Raw genomic sequence first — 23,041 nt, 5'->3', positions numbered from 1 at the left:
TCTTTGTGTGTATATTTCTATGTACTCTTTTTACATTACATTGTAACTTTCTGTAGCCATATATATAGATGAAAAGTGGGGAAGACAGATTTAGCATTTACCATTCACTGTTAGTTTTACTTATAATACTATTTATTATAAATGGGACATCTGAAAGTTACCATCTTGATAAAGTTAAATTGCCATATTGATGAAGTTTAACCCACTACATAGAGACTCATGAATAGCCATTTCTTGAAACTGGGGAAAAGCTGAGGGCTGAAGAAATTATCATATTAAATTCAAGTTAATGAACGTTTTATTGAGTACCAGCAGGGTCCTGATACTAAGCTAGAACCATAGGGTGAGCAAAACTGCTATAAAAGACAAGAGAATTTCTGTGTAGGTTGTTTCTGCAAACTATCCCCTCCCCTTCTCAGTGATTGGGCTCTGGGCTTCAGATTAATAGCTGATATTTGGATCACCCAGTTGAAAAAAACCAAATAGTATTTTTGATACTCATTTACTTATTCAACAATTATTTATTTAAGTGCTTATTATCTAAAAGAAGCTAAGGAGACTAGTATTAGGAAATGTATGATGTGGGCCTACTCTCCTAGTATTTATGTCTAATTGAGGAAAGATACATACATGAATAATAATAATGCTAATTCACATTTCAAAAATGTATGACTATATTACAAAACTCTTTATAAGAACTCTATGAGCTAAGTGGACTAAGTATTATGATCCAGAGACAGTTACACTCACAGAATGAAATGACTTGTTCAAAATTATTTAGGCTGGTAAGGGATAGAAATGGGCCTTGAAGCCAAGTCTTTTTATTGTAAATTCAAGGTTCTTTCTCCTTAATCATGAAATAGTCAAGTGATAATTGATAAAAGGAACTATATGATTAGTGCCAAAATGGGTGATCCCAGATAGTAAGTGCTATAGCAGTTCAGAGATAGGGATTGCTCTCTATTCAGGGAATGGGACTAGAGTGAAGCAGGGCTTGAAGGATAAAGAAAATTTGGGTAGTTTGAAATGAAAGAGATGTAATATTCCAAATTCTGGGAATAGATATTAGTAAAGGCAAAAAAGTAAGGATAATTGTATAAATATGTATGTATGTATATATTGGATTTAACATATTTTTTGCCATGTTTAACATATATTGGATTACTTGCCGGCTAGGGGAGAAGGGGGAGGGGGGGGATTGGAACACAAGATTTTGCAAGTGTTAATGTTGAAAAATTATCCATGCATATGTTTTGAAAATAAAAAGCTTTAATTAAAAAAAAAAGGCAAGAAGGAACATTGTATGTTTATAAGAAACCTCAGAATCATAGGATTGGAAGGGGCTACAAAGATCATTGAGTCCAACTCATAATCAAAAGAAAATTCCCTTTATAAGATACCTCCAAACTGACCAAACTGATGATCCAGAAGGGAGGACCAACCTACTTCTTAAGGCAAACCATTTTAATTAATTGTTTTCCTTACACTCACCCTTAATTTTCTTCCATAATTTCTATACATTTCTCTGGTTCTACCCATTGGAGCCCTGAAGGGCTGACACAATTAATGTCCCTTCTGTGTGAGAGTCCTTTAGTTACTTAAAGATACTCATGTGTGTATTCATGAACCTTCTCTTTTATGTTCTCATATAGTAAGATCTTGAAGCCTTTCCCAATCCTGGTTAACTTGCTGGTTAACAGCAATACTAAGATTACTATCTTCCTAACTCAGGACTTTGCCTCTCTTAATGGAATGAATGAATGAAAAATAATTTATTAAGTACTTATTATGTGCAAAGCACTGTACTAAGTGCTAGGAATGCAAACAGAAAGGCAAGATTGTCCTTGCTTTCAAGGAGCACACATCCTAAGAGGGTGAGGTAGCATATATAAGAGATTTCAGCTGCAGGTCATGGAAAATCCCAATGGTCCTTCATGTACATCAGTAAGGCAGATGATAACACATCTTTTAAATGTCTTTTCTATTAATAAAACCATATCAGTTTCTGATAATGAAGCATTTGAAGATGCCAAGGACTTTGTCAGTTATGGAGACTGAATACATTATTAATGTTTTTAGCTTCATCGAACTGTTGACTCATTGAGCCTATCGTCCACTGAATCCCCAGTCCTTCCTCAGATAAACTGCCCAGAGCCTTGATTAGAAAAAGTGGAAAATGAAGTTTCATTAGTAAGATAGTTCTTCTCCATTCTTTTGGCAGTGACTTATTAATAAATATTTGTTAAGCACTTATTATGTGCCAAGCACTGTGCTATGTAGCCATTTTAGGCACACAGATATAATGTAATAAATAGCTTGAATGGACTGATAGAAAAGAGAATGAAGGATTCTAATATCATAGATTTTAATCCAATCTTTCCTTTCTCCTTCCTTCCTTCTTTCCTTGTCTTCCCTCCCTCCTTTCTCCTTCCCTCTTTTCTTCTTACCTCTTTCCCTTCCTCTCTCCCTCCTTCCCTTCCCTTCCTTTCTTCCCTCCCTTCTCCACCTCCTTTTTCTTTCTTTCTTTCTTTCTTTTTCTTCCTTCCTTTCTTTCTTTTTCTTCCTTCCTTTCTGATCCTTACTTTCTTTTTCTTCCTTCCTTTCTGATCCTTCCTTTCTTTTTCTTCCTTCCTTCCTTCCTTCCTTCCTTCCTTCCTTCCTTCCTTCCTTCCTTCCTTCCTTCCTTCCTTCCTTCCTTCCTTTCCCTCTCTCCTTCCCACTATCCCTCTCTCCCTTTGTTTCCCTGTCTCTCTTTCTATGAGCACATTGATTTTTAACTTAATACATAATGCTCCATACCCATGGTCATCCTCTTCTACAAAGAAGGACTAGGGAGTGATCTTTTGGTATTTCTTTTCTTTAGTCCAATCTTTCTATTACTTTAACAGTGGAGAAAATTGAGGACTTACTTTTTTAACTGTTTTAGTCTGTATTCAGATATATTAGTTCCTTCTCTGGGTATGGATAGCATTCTTTATCATAAGTCCCTCAGAGTGATCTTGGATTATTGTATTGCTGAGAATAGCAAAGTCATTCACAGCTGATCACCCTTCTGCATTGCTCTTACTTTTTATTAGCACACTTCATTTTGCATAAACTCATGGGGGACCTTCCAGGTTTTCCTAAGCACATCCTGCTCATCATTTCTTATAGAATAATAGTATTCCATCATAATCACATACGACAACTTATTCAGTCATTCCACAATTAGTAGGCATCACCTCATTTCCAACTCTTTGTCCTGAGAAAAAAGTTGCTGTAAATATTTGCATAGATATAGGTCCTTTTCTGAGGTCTCACTTCTGGAGCAAATTGAGTTACCCATGGGCACATAGTATCACATAGTTATTAAGTATCAGAAGCATCATTTGAATCCAGATCTTCCTGGCTACAAGGAAGAGATAAGAAAAGCATTTAGGAGAAGAATTAAATAGATGCTCAGGATTTATTGAGCTGCAGGGCAAAAAGGTTATGGAAGGATCTAAAATGATTGTAAAGTTTTGAGCCTGTATAAAAGGATGCTGATAATAATATTGAGAGAGAAAAAGAAAGGAGAATTGGGGAAAGGAATTGATTTAACAGGATGATAAATCAACTCTTTATTATCTACATCACTGAGAATGCTATATGTAATTGAAGATCTAATATAAGCACTTCCCAAATAATAAAAAACCTGTCTTTTCTTGACTCATACATATGAGTATTGTATATCATTCTACTCCCTTGCACCCTCACAAAGTAAGGCTACTCTGCCTTTTCTTCTCTTTGCATGGCAATAAACCTGGTGCTTGCACAGAGAAACTCTTAACAAATATATCTCCTTTCCCATCTCAATTCTTCCCAAGACTTGGGCCTACAATTCTAGGACTCATCTAGTACTTTTTTTTTTTTGCTTTTTGCTGAGGCAATTGAGGTTAAGTGACTTGCCCAAGGTCATATAGCTAGGAATGTTCAGTGTCTGAGACCAAATTTGAATTCAGGGCTGACTTCAGGGCTGGTGCTCTATCCACTGTGCCACCTAGCTGCCCCCAATTCACTCATTTTGCAAATGAAGGAACCAAGGCTTAAGAATTAAAATGTTTTGAATAAGGTCAAATATATATGGTCGGAGTTGTCATTTGAACAAAGCTACCTGATTCTTTCCACCATACCACTTTTTACCTCTTTAAGAAGATGACAAATATAATTTAGTAAGCACCTATTGTGTGCACAGCATACTCTATTAGATGTCATGGGTCCAGAATAAAAAAACTATATAGTCTATGTCTTCAACAAATGTCCGAGGTTGGTGGACAAGCCGTGCATGCAAGTTTTTATTTTTATTTTTATTTATTTATTTTTTTTATTTAATAGACTTTTATTTACAGGTTATATGCATGGGTAACTTTACAGCATTAACAATGGCCAAACCTCTTGTTCCAATTTTTCACCTCTTACCCCCCACCCCTCCCCCAGATGGCAGGATGACCAGTAGATGTTAAATATATTAAAGTATAAGTTAAATACAAAATAAGTATACATGACCAAACCGTTATTTTGCTGTACAAAAAGAATCAGACTCTGAAATATTGTACAATTAGCTTGTGAAGGAAATCAAAAATCATGCAAGTTTTTAAAATGTAAGTTATTAAGTACATGAGAGAAGTCCAATAAAATTTAAATTTATATGATACATATATATCTGTGTGTATACACACACACACACACACACATATATATATATATATATATATATATATAGAGAGAGAGAGAGAGAGAGAGAGACACACACAATCAGAGACAGACACACACAGAAGGAGACACAGACAGAAACTTGTAACTAAAGGATCAGAAATAGCACAATGGAAGAGAAAGTACATATACGGAATTTTGCAAAGGATGCCAGTGAAAGGAGTTGGTTTGATAGAGGAGTCCATTCCAGGGGTGGAAGACAGTGGATGCAAATGTGCAGAAAACACAGGATGAGATGAAGAATGATGAGTAGTTCAATTTGAACTGCATAGTATATAAACTCTTTAGAGAAGGTTACTGACGAGGTAGGTTGGAGGAAGGTTTGGAGAGTTTTTGAGTGTCTTTACTCTTCTAATTCAGGTCTTGTTAACTCAGGAAATTCATGCTTTGAAGTTGTTACAGACCAAAAAAAAAAAAAAGAGCTAATGCTACAGCCTCTAAAGTTCCTAAAGAATAATGGAAGCTGTGCTCAGAGTCTCAATAAAAATTGCCATCTGCTCCTTTATAATGCTCTCAGTCTGCTTCTTCTTAAGTATCAACATTCAACATAAAGAACTGTAATTCAATTTTACTGTTTTCTCTTACCTAGTATTATAATAGTATACTTTCTACTTCTTTTCCATTGGGAATGAACAACATTTCAGTTGTTATGGCCTGAAGAGACTTGGGGGGAGGGGGTCGCTAGCCTGGGGACTCCATTGTTATTTATAGGAGTGTTATGGGGATAATATTTCCTGATTCCAAATGAGAAACTTACAATGAATTCTAAGAATATGATACAGTTGTTAGATTGGAAATCCTCATCTTTCACTTTGAATTATAGTTTGTTATTTACCATGCAGTTTTACCTTCATTATTACATATTCCTTGGACCAATATTAAAACTAATATAATAAAGTAATTAATATAATTAATGAAAAGGCAGTGTGGAAATGTGCTGTGATGCTTAAGGTTGCCATCTTAGGATGTGAAGGTAGCTCAGCATAGTATGGTAGAAGGCCTTTGGAATTTGGAGTCAGTAAATCAAAGGAGGGGTTTCAATTCATATCCTCTAATTGTACGATGTTCTTTCCCCTGAACTCCATTACTCCTTCCTTTCCCCTTCCCTTGCCACCAAGAACACCAGTATGGATTTTCTTAGGATTCTGTAGATTTACCTATGAATTATTTTCTGTTCAAGAATCCTAAAAAGTGTAATTTCAAAAATGACCTGCTGGAAAGATGTCTGAGGGGATGAGAATGTTAGCTTTGACATCTCTATCTAAGCAGAAAAATGCTTAGATTAGGATGATTTTAAATGTCTAAAAATTGTTTTAGTATTTTAGATACTAAAATGCTTACATCTGATTATGTTTAAATGGCTAAAAATTATTTTTGGCAGGCTTGTACCTACAATGCCAAATCCAGGATTTTTCTTTGATAATGCTTAATCTAAGGAAATCTTAAAGAAAAATGTTAAAACTATTTTTAAAACTATGAGGAAAACAAGTCTTGAAGTGTTTAGTTTTTACTTTATCCTTTTCTTCTTGTGTAGAAATGCTGAGTGGTCCAGATACCATTGTCAAGATTCCATCTTACCAGCTGAGGTAAGGAAATTTATATTATTTAAGTATGTCAAAAGTCAAAGATTCCAAAGCACTTCAAGGAAAATCAAAATCAGCTTTCTAATTTGTATTATCGCATTTTTCTCTGGTGTCATGAATCTCCCTCTGATGCTAGATAAAAATACTCTGGAACTGATCTTACTGATTGTTCTGCTATTTGTATTGAATGGAGTTTGCAATCCAACCATGTTATTTCCTTTTGTAGAACATTGTTCTAATACTTTGTGGATTGTGATCTCATTGGTGCAGATATTCTGTTCACTGGAAAAGATCATCTCAGTCCATCTATGCCATCTTATCTGGTGGGCTTTTTCTCCATGACCTTCTAGAAATCCTTTCTAGATCATCTACTCACCATATTGAAGGCTTTACTCTTCTTTTTGTTAAAAATCTTTTAGATACCATTGGAGAATGCAAATTGTTGCCCTGCCATACCTCTTCTACAGTAGGTAATTGTAAGCTTCTTGAGGGCAGGGATTATTTTTTGCTTTTTTTTTTTTGTATACCTAGTGCTTAGCACATAATAGGCACTTAAGAAATGTTTATTATTTATTGATTGAGTGATTAACTTAAAGACTGATCTCAAAAATTTGGGAATTCAGATTCTATAGAGAATATTTCATCAATTTTTTCCATAATGGACCTCATTAAACATGAAAATGTTGGGGAGAAATCCTGTGTTTCCATATTTTAAATGGAGAGAAAGAAAAGCCCAAAACTGCTGCATATTTTTGTACTGTGCTCTTTTATATACCAACTGCTTCATTTGGTTGATAGCAAGGGGAGAGTGGCTATGGCAACAGGGATGTGACATTTACACAGAATGCTCTGTGACATTCATTTTCAGGGATGGAGTAAATGCTTCTGGGCCTCTAAAAGTGCTACATCGAATTGTACAATGTTTAAGGGCCCAGGGAAAAAATGTAGTTATTTTTGTTAGCCTCCCAAGTGAGACTAAATGTTTTGCATTTCATTTTCAATATTGTACAGGTTACTTTCAGACTCCTCAGTGATGTGGTTGGTACTTAAGATCATCTGTAAGGTTTCTGTCACTTTTGTGTGTTGGTTGAATGAGTACTAGAGGGATTTCTAATTTTATTCTCAAGGAAAAAAAAACATGCTAGATTTGACATCAGAGGACATGAATTCAAATTCTTGATCTGTACTCATTACCTGTGTGAACTTGGACACAGCTCCTGGGTTTCAGTGTTCTAATATGTAAAATGGAAAGGGTTCATAAGATGATCTCTATGGTCCTTTACAACCCTTGTGCTCTTATCCCATTCCCCAAAAATCCTAAGAAAACGTATACTAGTGTTTTGGTTGGGGAAGAAGATAGAAGGAAGCAGTGGGGTTTGGTGGAAAGAGCACTGAGTGAGGAATCAGAGGACCTGAATTGAAAGTCCTCTTCTAAAAACATTCTGACTCTTTGATCCTAGGCAAGTCAAAGACTAAGTTGTGAAAAAGCTGATGCTCTCTGTTGATAGTAGAACTTTCTACAATTAGGAGTTAACTATGCAATGAAATTAAAGAAATGTTTAATCCCTAACCTTGGTCTTTAATCTCATTATTATTAGTAAATTATTTATAATTTCATTGTAGAGGAATCACAAATGTACTTGACTAAACTAAGAACCAATGTAGAGAATTTACAAAGAGGAATATTTTAGCTCAGTCTAAGACAGGACGTCTTGAAGGTAACATAGAAATGGATTGCATTTCAATAGATGCGTATTTCTTTTGATGTTTCTGTAGAAGTCAAATAACCACTTTTTGAGAGAAGATTACTATATTGGGTAGGTATGTTGGACTGGGTAATCTCTAATGTATCAATTTCCATTCAGATTTTATGACTTTTAGAGTTCTCTAATAACTTTCCATAATCCTCAAAATTGAATGTGATGTTCAAAATTATTATTTTTTCTAGTAAAGTATATATTTGTACAATGACATAATTAACTTGGTTCTTTTTAGAAGAAGTAAACTGCTTACTATGCTGATGTGAATTCTTTTTGATCACAATGATAGCTTATTCAATATATTTCTCATCCATTCTCCAACACTATTCACCTGGCACAGATACAGTTTTTTTTTTTAATTAAAGCTTTTTATTTACAAAATATATGCATGGATTATTTTCACAGGTACAATTTTAATCAACCCACTTCAAACAAATATAGTTGAGATTTAACAAGAAATATAGAAGTTAATAATTTTCCTACAAAATTTTGTAGTTTGTAATATACCTGCAAATTTCTTTAAAAAAATTTTAAATATGATATTCTGTCCCTCCTCATATCATAGCCAAATGAGACAATGGACAATAAACAGTTAGAGTTTATGATCAAGTTAAGACTTACTAAAAAGAAATTTTATATGTTGCCAAACAAACTCTCTCTATCTATATACTTCCTTAGTATATGTCTGCTGAAGCAAGCACCACAATTATTTATTAAAAAATGTACTTTAATATACAAATAGTAGTGAAAGTTTTACATTGATTCCCCTTGTCATCCATTTGATCTCATCCATTGTCCATTTTTATAGGAGTAGTATGCATTTTTTAAAGGACAATAAAATTTATATTTCCCTAATCTTACTTTCTTCATTTTCTGATATATATATATATATATATATATATATATATATTATTTCTTAACCCACATCTTTATATTCTTTCTGTGGCTCGTTTAAGGGCAATCTGTATTCCTTTAGAGATTTAGAACAAGAAACATCCTTAAAAATAATCTAGTCTGATTTTAGAAAAAAACCCATATAAGAAAGTCTTATATGAACTGATGCATAGTTAATTGAACAGAACCAAGAGAACTCTATAATAGTAGCAGCAAAGTTGTTCAATGAAGAATTGTGGATGGCTTAACTATTCTCAGCAATACAATGATGTAAGACAATCCCAAAGAACTAATGATGAAACATAGTGTCTGCTTCCAGAGAAAGAATTGATATTGATTGAATACAGACTGAAGCATGCTATTTTTCACTTCCTATCTTTCATTTTTTTCCTTTCATTCAACTCTTATTATATAAAATGGTCAATATGGAACTTATTATATAAAATGGAACAATATGGAATTCTACATAATTGCACATGTTCAACCTATATCTGATTGCTTACCATGTCAGGTAGGGGAAAGGGGAGGGACAGAAGGAGGAAGTCACTTGACCAATGCCTCCCAAGAAATAAGTGGCAAAATTGATATCTGAATCCAGGTACTCTGACCCCAAATTTAGACTTTTTCCACTGTTCCACCTTGGGTAAATGTTGTTTATCACAGTTTGGCAGTTTGCAGCAAGTGAGCCTTTTGAAGGACCAGAGTTATTTTGAAAAAGAAGCAACATATATAATACAAAGGTTAACCATTTCATGACTGTAAGCAAAATTTATTTCTTTACATAGTTCGCACATGGGATCTAGTGGATATTATGAAACTTTTTCAAGAAGAAGTGAAATGGTTAATAGAGAATACCTTAATATTATCTGTCCCTCTCAAGGCCATGAATACTTGTGTACCATCTTAAGGATACAAATATTATCATAGGTCCCCAAAACCTAATTTGATGGAGGCAATGCTGCATTTGGAGTCAGGAAAACCTGCATTTGGATTCCAGCTCAGACACTTGCTTACAGGATGATCTTAAGAAAGTTTCATGATCTTGCAGGTTCTAGGTAACTCACTAAGGCTGAGTTAAATAAGGTGTTAACATATATTGGTAACAACATAATGCCTAGAGTGCTTTTTGAGGTTAGTGTGAGAATCAATGAAGTACTGTATGTAAAGGATTTTGAAAATCTTAATGTTATATACATTTTAAGTATTATTTAAAGTGTCACATACATTTTACTTATTTAGCATATTATTATTTAAAGAAGGAGGGAAATCAGCAAAACTACTACATCAAAATAACAGCATCATAGACAATGTTCCACGTGAATGGACCCCCAATCACTGCAAAGGAAGAAGACACCTTCTTCTTCCTTCCCATCATTATTTTATAACATTCAATGGCAACTATTGACATTGGTTGAAATTTTCACTTATATTTGTATTGTTGGGTATTAAAACTTTTTATTTTTGACTTGATCTATGATTTCATTGCTAGAGGAAACTTTGAGAGAAGATGTTCCCTCTCCCAATGCATATTGGCACATGTTCTGTTTTATTGTTTTAGAGATTTTCCTGATGTTAAATGACTTTACAAGAATCACAGTTAGTATATGTTAGTACTCAGGTCTGACTGACTCTTGAGACTAGCTCTCTACTACTTCATGCTGCCTCTCATTATTTTTATTGATGATCTTGACGATGATGATGATGATTGATGATGTTAACAATGACAGTTTCAGGACAACATGACCCATTTATAACCTCATTGTGGGGTCTGGGTAGCAAGTAGTCTAGCTGACAGTTGCTTCAACCCTTACTCTTCTTAACTTGCTATTGATTCAATAAGTATCTCAAACAGTATGTCCAAAACAGAACTCATTTTTCCCTCAAACTCTCCCTACTTCCAAACTTGTCTTTTTCTGTATAGGGTATCTCCATCCTGTAGTCATGTAGACTTCCAACCTTGACCTCATATTTGACTTCTTTCTTACTCTCATATTACATATCAAATATGTTGTCAAGTCTTTTCATTTCTACTTTTAAGTTCTTTCTCATATGTCCCTTTCTCTCTGCTCACACAACCACCATCCTAATATACCTTAATGCCTTTCATTTGGATTATTGCAATAGCCTTCAATTGATCCCCTGGCTTTAATACATTCTCTTCTCAGTTGCCAAAGGTGATATTCTTAAAATGCAAATCTGTCAATTATCTTTCCCCCTCATTCAGTAAACTCCATTGGCTCCCTGTTCCTTCTAGAATCAAAAATAAAATCCTTCATTTGGATTTTAAAGCCATTCACAATCTAGCCCCTCCCTTCCTTTTCAATTTATGCTTTCCTCCTTTCCACATCTACTGTCATCCCACTTGAATGCTATTCTTATTATTCAAATATGAAACTCCATCTCCCAAATTTATGATTTTTCAATGATGGTCCCTCATACTTCTAGTACTCAGCCTTTTCACATCTGCCTTTTGAGTTTTCCCAGCTTATTTAAATCCTACCTTCTACAGGAAGTCTTTACTGATCCTTCCCCATGCTGATGCCAATGCTCTGAGATTGTCTTCCATTTATTATATATGTGCCTTGCTTGGATATTGTTATTTATATGTAATTTTGCTCATTAGAACATGAGCACCTTAAAGACAGGAGTAGTGCTTTGCCTTTCTTTGTATCACTATCAGCACATGGTCTGAAGAGTAAGCACTTAATAAATTCCTATTGACCAATTGACAATTCTTATCCCAAGTTATAAAGCAATCAAGTGATTATAGTCTGATGTTAAGGGACAGGTCACTTCTCGGAGAGCCTCCACAGCTGTAGATCATAACATCTGAAGGAGTTGCAGGGCAGCCTTTGCTGACACAGGTGTTGCGGACTAGGAATGAGATAAATTGGAGGCAAAGGGAAGAGGAGAGAGGTCAAATAATGCAACCGCTTCTCAATCAGAGAGGTCAAAGAACAGCAATTGCCTCTCAGTCTCCTTTTATCATCCTGTCACAAGAGGAGACCCATTCTGTAGGTCTGGGTTGGATCTCCAGCACCCACTGTCAGGTGGTTCCCATGTATTTCCAACAGCTTCGGTATATTCTAACAGTCTGATATTAATAGAAATGCTCTAATTTCTCATTAATTACTCATTTATCTCTGAGCCCCTATCTCAGTTTATAATTAAGCCAGAGAAACCATTTCCCATAAGCTTTTGCTATTTCTCTTCAACTCACACTCCTGGTCCCATAGACTAAACAAAGTAGCAAATTATCAAACAAAGATAATTCATCTTTTATTATAATGAGAATCATTCACAGGCACAGTCAACTCTGACTTCTTCAAAAGCAAAAGAAATATGGAATAAAATATTCTAATCAACATTAATGCAATTCTTTTAAGATGGAGATTCAGGTTTCTTAAGAAATTCTCTCAATATCGCTTTAAAAAATAAAAAATTTAATGCAGTTTTCTCAGAATGTCTTTTTAGAATCTTTCTCCTTGATAGTTTGTCTTTCAGAAAGAAATTTTCTTAGTTCTTTCTCTGTGTGTATTATATAACCTCCATCCCATGGTGGTTAGTTTTCTTTGGATAAAAGGTAAATTTCTACTCTTCCCCAAGATTCTATCTCCTGTTAAAGATGTAATAATAGTATGCATAGTTTGTGAAATGGAGTCATTGGATTTATATTTACATTATTACAAAATTTAAAATAAATCAATACAATATATCTGACATTTAATTGATAGAGGTATCTTCTTCAGTTGTACAAATTATAACCCTTTCATACTCTTGCATCCTACGGGACTCTTGTCCATTTCCTCTCATATTTCCTCCATAGGCAGTTCACCCATCTGCCTTTAGGTCTCTTGATATTATTAGGTAAGTACCAGATTACATGTGGGCTATCAATCAATTGTTCTTTTCCCTACTACTCAACAAAACTGCTTTTTTCCCCCTCATCTCTGCCGATGATTTCATTTATGCCAATTCTCTTGGGATTGAGGTCATATGATAGTGGAGCAGAGAAGGGATGACAGCTGAAGGGCTACTATGGCTCTTCCTTGGTCCTGAAGAATCAGAAGCATTCCTTGAAGTCAAGTTGGATTTTCTATAAAATGGCACTGAAATCATGGGAATGGAAAGATAGTGGCAAGAGCACAGACAGTTACTGAATTTTTCTTCACTATTAACTTCTACTAGTACTTCTAATTAGAAGATTTAGGAAATGAAAATTCATTCCAACACAGGTGCCAGTATTTCTGAACAGCACAGAAGCAGCCCCCATGGTATTCCTTTAGTTCTGGGGAGGTTACAAATTCTGATATTTCACAAGTAGTTCCCTGCATTGTCCCCCTCTACTTGGTACTTTGGTGTTAAGAGAAAATATTCACATGATCAATTTAAATTATCCCAATCTGACAAATTTGTGTTGTTTATTTTATCATATAAAATGTCCTCTTACCATATGACAGAAAGACTAAACAATTTGACATGGTGTTATTTAGAATACCAAAAATCAAACTATTCAAGGAATTTAAAAGAATTTAAGAAACATGTATATGTACAATTTGTCCTAGTCCCACTTAGTGTGACTTAGTTTGTTTTTGTTTTTTTGTTTTTTTTTTTAACTGAAATTTCTTTTAGTAAAACCTGATTTATTTATCTAGCTTGAAACTTTTCAAGGTATTTTATTTTATGCTGTAGAATATTCAACCACTACTCAGCACTGAGTGACATTTGAAGGTGATATAGTAACTAGTATATCTATGTATGCTTTCCCCCTTTTGCCACTCCTCTACACAAGGAAATCAGATGCCTGGTAGGATGCTGTGGTTTTGTGAATATGATAGGAAATACCCTTAGTTAAACTAAAAATGGTTTAGTGTTTTGGGCCACATACTTCCTATATTATTTCCTTCTGAGTTAACCACTCAATAACCTTTTTTTTTTCTTTATCAAAATGTTCCAACCAGGGCCCTTCCCCTTGACCTTTCCTCCACTGACTTGTATTGTTCCTCCCTTACTTACTTGCCCCATTGCTGCAGGTATCTATTGTGGTTCTATTTGGTAGCTGGTCGACCCTTGTTCCTTAATATTACTGAGGAGAAGTAATGGCTACTTTTGTGTATTCTCTTCCATAATGACTTCCATTTTGTCCTTTTCCTGCTCACACCTGTCAATGTAACTTTATGTTATGAATCATAGCAAGAAGGTTTTCAGAGGCAGCCATTACAAAGGTATGCCTTAGACAATGCAATTCTAAGGTGTTAAATATATATATATATATATATCCTTTAAAAGAAGTGCTATTTTAATTTTCTATATCAAAATTTATATAAGCTACAGAGTATCCTAAAAGTTTTAGTGAATTTTAAATTTTAATAGCTTAAAAATGTACCAGGACACTAAAATTTTGGGGACTTAGGGCAAGACTTGTTAATATGAGCATTATATATAAGAACTCTTAAGTTAGTTATTATTATTTACTGATACATGTGTTATTAGTAATTATTTAATTATAATATCAATATATAATAAAATTCTATAATATTCTTATATGATTCTTTTATTATTGTATAACAACTATTATTATTATTTAAAATTGGAATTTACAAACATTTAAAAATTGCTTTTTATACTTTAACATCCATTAAACAACATAACTAGGATTACAAAGAAAATAAATTATAATGAAATTTATTTATCAACATATGTTTTTAAAATTTATGGGCCTCAGGCTAACAACTTCTGCTCTAGATCCTATTCACTCTCTTGTCACTAATTAGAAATTATATTTTGTATAGTTTTTGGTATATTTTTGGTTGTATTCAAATTCTTTAAAAATTGGAGCACATACATACTAATTTTCTATTAATAGAGCAGCCCATTCATTAATCATGTTGGATAATAGGAGTCTGCTACAAAGTAGCTTTAAAAGGGTCTTATAACCACATTAGTTTGGAGAATGCTTATCTAAAAGGATATATGAGACTACATGATGAATTAACACTGATCCAGCTTATTCAGCAAATTGGCTATACCACCCGTGTTTTGTGGTATTTAAACAGAGTAAGCTGATTTGTTCTCTCTTATTTCAATAGCAAGACATTTGATATTCCTTTCTGAGCAAAAAAGTTTCCACTTTCTAATATTTTAACTCTATATTGAGTCAATCTATATCTCTGAACTAAAAGTATTTACCTATTACTGTACCAAAAATTCCTTTGAAGAAACCTTCCAAAAGTGCTTTTTTTTTTTTAAGTCTTGTTGTTTGACGGGCCCTTAACCTTAAGTCATTGTTAATTTTTAATACTGAGATATTGTTCACTTATCAGACATAGGATTTGAAGTAAATGTTAGCTTAGCAAAATGGATATGATAGTGATGCGAGAAGGATTCCAATCTTTGATTCCCAACCCCCCCCCCCCCCCCAGTTAATGTAAATTACCCTTTGACTCACAAATCCTGGTCCCTTTGAATTCCAATAGAAGATCTGGACCTGACCCAGCCCCACCCAGATCTGAGCCAACTTTGGGGCTACACCCCAAAGCCCCTCGAGCTAAGTCTCCGACTTGAAAGGCCACGCTCGAACCCCTCTTTGCAGAGATTCCAAACATGGCAGCCATGTGAGGACCCTCTGTCCACTGGACCCTCTGTCCAGTGCCCTCCTTATCTCTACCTTCATCTATCTCCTACTTCTAAACTCAGTAATAAACCTCTTTTATCAATCTAGCTCTCCGGGTCAATAAATGCTTTTATTGGGAATTTGTGCCGCTACTAGACCACATAAACTGCCGTATCCTTGCGCCGAAGCCAAGGGGGTTGCAGGGGAACTCTGTTTGACTCCCTGTACCTCAAACCTGCCACTAGACCTTAACTAAACCCTAATTTCATTTAGGTACCCCAAATCTAGACCTCTACAATAGGATTTGGAGTCAAAGCTATTTACTAACTTTAAGACTATGAGTAGGTCACTTTAACTACCCTGAATGTCACTTTACACATCTGTAAAAGTGGAGTAATAAAAGTTTATTATGATTCTGTTATATGATAATATATATAAAGTACTTTGAAAACTTTAAAGTACGATTTGAATATTTGTTATTTTGTTGCCAAAAATATGAATTTGTTGAAATTAAAAAATTACTTTTTGTAATTTACTATAAAAAACTTGAAATCTTAACAGAAAAAAACAGGCCTTTGTTACAGGGAAAATCTTAGGATCATTAAAAATTACTGTTAATTCTATGTTAAAGGATGATTTTCAAGGGATATAAGGGGGAAAATGTAGGGCATATAAAAAAAAATTATTAAAATTTATGCAAAAACATTCCTTTTCAGAAATTGTGCTTTGGGAAATTTACATTTTATTTTTATATGAAATCTATGATATCCTTTCTCATTCATCACTATATCCTAAACTTTTCACTTGTCGGGCAACAAAGACATGGTGGTCTTTGTTACATTCATAAGCATGATAAGGATCAGGAAATTTAGATCCCTGGTTTCATTATCTGTTCAGAATTATCCTGAAAGATACGTTGGAGATCATAAAGTCCAATTGTTTCATTTTAAAGAGGACAATTCTGAGACCCAGAGAAGTCAAATGGCCTGCAGGTAGCTTCTAAAATTCTTTGGAAACAAACTTTTTAACCAAGACATTTGAAGGGCTATTCTTCTAATGTTGAAAGAAAGCTCTGGAAAACTGTGAATAAATGTTCATTAGTAATGATGTGTAATGAGGATCCATAATAGCTTCCTATTATGAGAATATCATTTCATTTTAATTGCCTTTGTGCCTGAGTTCCCCATTTTAATGCTCTAGTTGGTTCTTTGCACCTAAGGAGATTAGTAGGACTGGTTGTTAGGTTTGTTTGTTTGTTTGTTTGGTTGTTTGTAATAATAGCTTAAACAGCTGGTTAGAAGTGTATCTGAAATAAGATCACGTGGGGGGCAAAAACCCCCACAACTGGACACTGTTCTAGGAAATCCTAGGCCTATTTTAGAAGGCATTGTATTTTTTTTCCTGCATGTGTTTTGTCATGGAATAGTTCTCACTCTTAATATATTCTCTCTCATGTTTCCCATACTCTAAAGGAAGTGATGGATCATGTAGCTAGAAATGGAAAGACCTTATAGTTTATTCATTCCATCTCTATTATTTTAAAGATGAGACAACTGAAGATCAGAAAGGTGGTGACTCACCTAAGACAAGCTAGATGGTACAACGAGCGGTATTGTGAGGATCAAACAATCTTCATATTAATATTAATATGTAATTATTTTGTATTAATATGTATATAATTAATATATAATGATAATTAATGTGATATTAATTAGTATCTAATATTACATATCAGTTCACTTTAATATTTTAATTGCTTCTTATATGCAAGATACTGGTGATAAAAAGCTTTTAAAATATAGTTTCTGTTCTTTAGTAGCTAAAATGTTTTTTTAGTTTATTGCCATTTTTGTTTTGATATCACCATGATTTCCTAATATTCCTCTGTCCTCTCCCATTCAGAAAGCTTTCCTTTAAAAAAAAAAGGATTAAAAAAAGAGGTGAAAAGAATAGTTCTTCAAAACTAACCAACATATTAGTCGAGTCCAATAGTATATGCAGTATGATTTCCATCACCCCCCACCTCAGATCTCCCTTTATTCTTCATTTTTTTTTAACAGCCCAATAAGATTTTCACTTTCATGTGCTACATTTTGCTAAATCATTCCCCCAATAAATGGGCATCTATTTCACTCACAGCTCTTTTGAGCTGCTCAGAAATTTAATTCAGGGAGAGCTAGAAGTACTTTGGTGTGGGGCAAACCTAAATTAGGCTTTGGTCAGGTTTGGAGTCTAAATATGCAGTGAATACTTGCGGACTATAAAATATAATTTGCTTTACTATTTAAGAGTGAAAAGAACATATTTTAAAAGGATGCACATTTCAAAATACTTCTTAGCTCTTCCTGCAGTCAATGGAGTGGAGAGATGACTAGTACTGAGGTGAAAGTCTGGAACCTATTCTCCCTAATCAAATTTCTTTAGGTTTTAAGTCGCAAAAACAAAACAAAACAAAACAAAAACCTATCAGCTTTCTTAAGATGTCATCTTATAATATCTGCCCCTAGAATGACAGGTTATTCTATTTTCATAATAAAAATGAGATCATTTGTTTATTAAAATACTCCCCTCTTTTCCAGCTACATATCTATGTGAGGCCAGATAACTACATAATGATAGATTGAATGCAGAAACAGAGAATTTTGCTATCTTCTATAAAGGAAGATTTGCAAAAATATGTAAAGCAATACCATTCTCACTATTTTTTGTTTTAGAAAATATAGTTATTTTTATAAAAATAATTTATGCTAATATGTAGTGGTTTATTATTTTAAAATGACTTAATTAACTATTTTAAAAAAAATTATCAGTTTCAATTTGTAATACAATAAATATTAATAGGTATAACCGGCAGTATGTGAGTAAATGTTTGCCAACTGACTCTCCAGGAGGTAAAATGCATCCATAACATATTTAAATTTAATCTGAATTATTAACATTTCTCCATTGCTCCCTTAAATCTAGACAATCAACAAAACAATCAGCCAAGCATTGAAAATTAAATAGTCAGCTCTAACCAGTACAAAGAGGCCCCAGAATACTCTTGGATATAACCTACACAAACAAAAGTTCTTTGGAGTCCTCAATAATTTTTAAGTGTATAAAGATGTCAAGAGACTAAAATGTTTGAGAATCATTGTGTGGGACTGGGCTCTGCCAACAAGGAAGGAGAATAAGAGAAAACAGGTACAGATGAAAAAGTAGGCCAATATGTAGGTACTTTTCTTATTCCTCTCCTATGGCAACCCTCCACACAAAAACAATGTACTTCCTCTACAGGATCTCAGTGGCCATCTTGTCTAATCTCTTCATTTTACAAATGAGGAAACTGAGAAAGTTAAGGACTTGTGAGTTACACAGGTACTTTCAGGGGTAGACTTGGATTCACGTCCTCTTACTAAACCCAATGCCATGATATTCTTATTGGTATATAAAAAAATAAAGGAAAAGATTCAAAAAGAATTCCATAAGAATAATTCAAGAAGGAGAAATCAAACGTTAGCTATATAAAAGAATGAAGAAGAAAGTTAGAACCTTAATTTAGGACAGAGGTTATTTTGAGCCTCACAGATTTCAGAAGATCTATGAACTTGGATTAGGGGAAAAGTTATATCTCACTAAACTTTGGTTTCCCTTGTATTTTATTTTATACATTTAAAAATGATTCTTAGAAGTGATCCATAGGCTTCACCAGACTGTATAGGAGTCCTTAATACAAAAATCTTAAGAACCTCTGCTTTAGAGATTGAGAAGGAAGATCTGACAATAACTGCCAACTGATTGGACATGGGAAAGTGGGTGGTTTTGTTGGTACTAGTAGTAGATGACATTGTTTGGTGGTATAAAAATGGATCCTATTCTCAAGAAGCTTATGTTTTTGTACAAGAAAATAACATGCACATGGTAGTAGTGGCCAGAAATGTTTGTTCTGGTTGGGAAAGCTACAGGAAAGGCAAACAGAGTCAAACAGCAATGTATTGGTACATCCTTCCCAGGAATGGTGTCACTGACCAATTATAAGTGTGTTGGTAAATGGTTAATAACTAGCTCTTTCTTACACAAGACACTCCATCTTCTGACTGACTTTTCAATGGCTGGAATTCACCTAGAATTCCCTCCCTGCTTACTTTTGTTTGATTTTTTTTTTTTTTTTTTTTTTTTTTGGTTTCCTTCGATTCCCAGCTAAAATTACACTTTAAAGTCCCAGCCTTTCTTAATCCCCTTAATGGAAGTGCCTTTCTTCTGATTACCTTCAATTTAACTTGTACATAATGTTGTTTGATCTCAAGGAAGGAGACTGGTGTTTTGTTGTTTTGGTTTTCCCTTTCTTTGAATTCCTCATGCTTAGCACAATGCTTATCAGATATGTAGTAAGTGCTTAATAAATATTAGCTATATGACTATTGACTGATTGAATTTGGAATGCCAGCAGAACATCAAGGTTGAAATAAATACAGAGCAGAAAATTGAAGTAGGTGCCTAATAAATAATTGTTCATTGACTGACTACTGATTGAGTTTTGGGATGCCAGAAGAACATCTAGATAGACGTACAGGGCAGAAAATTAAGAACATGGGATAGAATTCTAGGGAGAAGCTTGTGACTAATAAATGAAACCTTAAAGTTGGAAGTATAAAGAGAGAAGGAAAGAGGCCTAAGGATAGAGAATAAAACATCATGTAGGTTTGTCTGTCTGTCTCAGATTTTCAACCTCAGCAAAAAGCTATTCAAACTCAGAGACACAGAAGAGAAAACCTAAAGAAGGTAATGTAGTTATTGGCTGAAGTAATCAGAGATTGTTTTGAATGAGAGGTTGCCTTTCCTGGATTTGGCCTAAAGTATCTAGATTTTTAGACATCTTCCCAACATGTGGGAAATTGAACCATGTAGCCATTTTGGGGGGGAGGGTAACCTGAGATTCCTGAGAGGCTATCTTGTCTCTTTCTTAGAATTGGAGCAACTTTTGGGGAAAAGGGGCACAAAATCCTTTAGAAGGAGATAGCATCAATAGTAACAAGACAATTCGGATGAAATAAATGGAAATATGAAAAGAAAAAAAGTATTTTTTAAAATAAGAATTCAAATCTAGGGTGCTTTGTCCCTCTCAAGAAAATTGAGTATCCCATCACTTCTTGTCTTGTGTTATATTGTGCTTAAAACAGTTATTTAGATTGTGAGAAGCTTCTTAAACTAAGAAGATATATGCTACAAGCCAAAAGGAATGATCTGTGTATCACATAGATTTTTCTAAGCAAAACAAGCAATTACTTCTGGATGATAAAGACTCTTTTTGTTTATTAGCTCTAACTTATAAGCAATTTTTAAAATTGCATGCAATTAAAAGAAAAAAAAACACAATCCCCTGAGACTAGAGAGGAGGAGAGTGAGGTTGTAGGTGGTTGGGAACATAGCCAAGTTATTCAGTGAAGCTTTCAGATCTATATTACAGAACTGTGTCATTCACTCCCATAACAATTAGCTTAGTGTTTTATACATCAACTGTTTTGTAATCTCTTGACCCTGAAAGCAAGAAAATGTAGAAGGAAATATGGCAAACTTTCATTTAAAAAATAAAATCCTGATCAGCAAGAAAAGACAACTCAGTGGCAATATTACTTGCTGCTATTCAATTCCTTGGAAAATAAGAAATATTAATTGGGATCTGCCATGTGGATTATTGTTGGGATTTTTTTTTTTATAATTAAGTGGTGCCTCACAGGTAATCTAGATCCTAGCAATGATACCACAGAGAAATTCTTTTTATATTGATTAGGCAATGAGACCCGCTTCCCAAGTGAGGAATACGAACCAGAGCTCATCAATTCACTGAAGTTAAGAGGGTTTCTGTGAAGTATTGCTTTTCCTTTTTCCTTTTAGGGGTATTCTTCTCACATTAGTGATACCTAGGGAAGACTTGGGGAGAAAAATTGGAACTCCCAATTCTCTGTAGCTTCTTGGGAATTACTTTTTAAAAATTGTGTCATGTGCTTTTTATTCATTTTTAAATAAATTCATATCATGGGGATAATTGAAATATGCACAAGTATCTCTTTTCCCAGTCACTATTCCTAAATTTGTAGCCAGCAGTCTCCACCCTTAGCATGCCACATTTTGCTCTGGCTCTGACAGTTTAGAGGTGATTTCACCAAATAATCAGAAAGAATGGTAATACTTGGAGTCAGATCTTTTATTATTGTGTATTTAACTGAAATAAAGTGAGACTCAGGGCTTAAGAGATGAAAAACTGGGAGAAAGGAGAAAAGGGAAGTGGGCTTTGGGGCAAATGATGCAATTAGATCTCAATTACTATGACTTTGGGGGCTGGTCTTAGAGTTAGAAAGACCTGAGTTCAAATGTAGCCTAAGACATTTATTACCTATGCAAACTTAGGCAAGCCGTGTAACCTCTTTTTGTCTCAATTTTCTCAACTGTCAAATAGGGCTATCAATAGTGCCTACCTTTTAGGGCTTTGGGGGAGGATAAAATTAGATAATATTTGTGGAGCACTTAGTGAAGTCCTTTCCCTGACAACTAGCTGTCAATTTCTAGAAAGATCAGTTGCTAATGCCTCCAGGTAATGTTCTTCAGCCCATAGCAAAAGAAGGAAAGGAGGTGGAGGGTAGGTGATGATCTTTTAAAGACCTGATATAGACCATCCAGCTTCATCAATCTCAACATCTCTCCCCATTAGTATGAGGAGTTTCTAGGACCCAATCATCTTCAGAGTAGGGCAGATGACCTAAATAGCTGATGGTCTTGGGTTTTAAAATCAAGAAGTGAATTCTCATTCAGAGCCTAGGGCTTGGTTTCCCATCTTTGATATCATGAGCAGGAGACTTAGATTTTAATTGATAGATCAAATAAGGAATATAGGTACATAGATTTTCTAGAAAATCACAGAGTAAATGTGTCTGGAAGAAAGAGGGGCATTTTCAACAAAGATAGTTTGCCATAGATGAGTCTCAAGCATTTCAGAGAGACATACATAAACTCCAGGTTTTTGGAATAGTCACATGTCTCAACTCCTATTCATGTTGCCTTAAGACCTATACTTTATTCCTTTTCCCTACTCATTCTCATAGTTTCTGTTGATATTGGAATAAATAAGATTACAATTCATGCATATATATATATATATATATACATATATACATACATATATATGTATATATATATATATATATATATATATATATATGGCTCAGGATTTCATCTTTTCAACAATTCACTTGAATATACCACCTCCAGAAACATTAGTGTTATGTTTAAAATGAGGAAATTTCAATTACACCTGTATTTCAGTTGAGAAGATAAACACTAAACCTAAATTTTGAACATCTGGTCCTTTCATGGACACAGATCTCCCTTGGGCTTCAATAAAGCACTGGTCGTATAAAGAATAATAACAAAAAAATGTAGTCATGTCCTCTAAAATATCACAGATGCCTTTCTGTAAAATC

The 23,041-nt window shown here is 34.2% G+C and overlaps 1 protein-coding gene across 3 annotated transcripts in view; it reads left to right on the top strand.

The window, feature by feature from the left end:
- ARFGEF3 (ARFGEF family member 3) overlaps positions 1-23,041 on the top strand; it is a 207,172-nt gene that overhangs the window by 2,426 nt on the left and 181,705 nt on the right. For all 3 annotated transcript variants that reach the window (XM_031964200.1, XM_031964201.1, XM_003769494.4), the window contains exon 2: positions 6,266-6,317. In XM_031964200.1, the coding sequence (XP_031820060.1) occupies positions 6,266-6,317 (52 nt within the window). The remainder of the gene's footprint in view (positions 1-6,265; positions 6,318-23,041) is intronic.

The sequence above is a fragment of the Sarcophilus harrisii genome, chromosome 4 (genome assembly GCF_902635505.1).
Source record: "Sarcophilus harrisii chromosome 4, mSarHar1.11, whole genome shotgun sequence".
NCBI classification, from domain to species: domain Eukaryota; kingdom Metazoa; phylum Chordata; class Mammalia; order Dasyuromorphia; family Dasyuridae; genus Sarcophilus; species Sarcophilus harrisii.
Note: the sequence above shows the minus strand (reverse complement) of the source record. Positions and strands in the feature narration are given on the sequence as shown.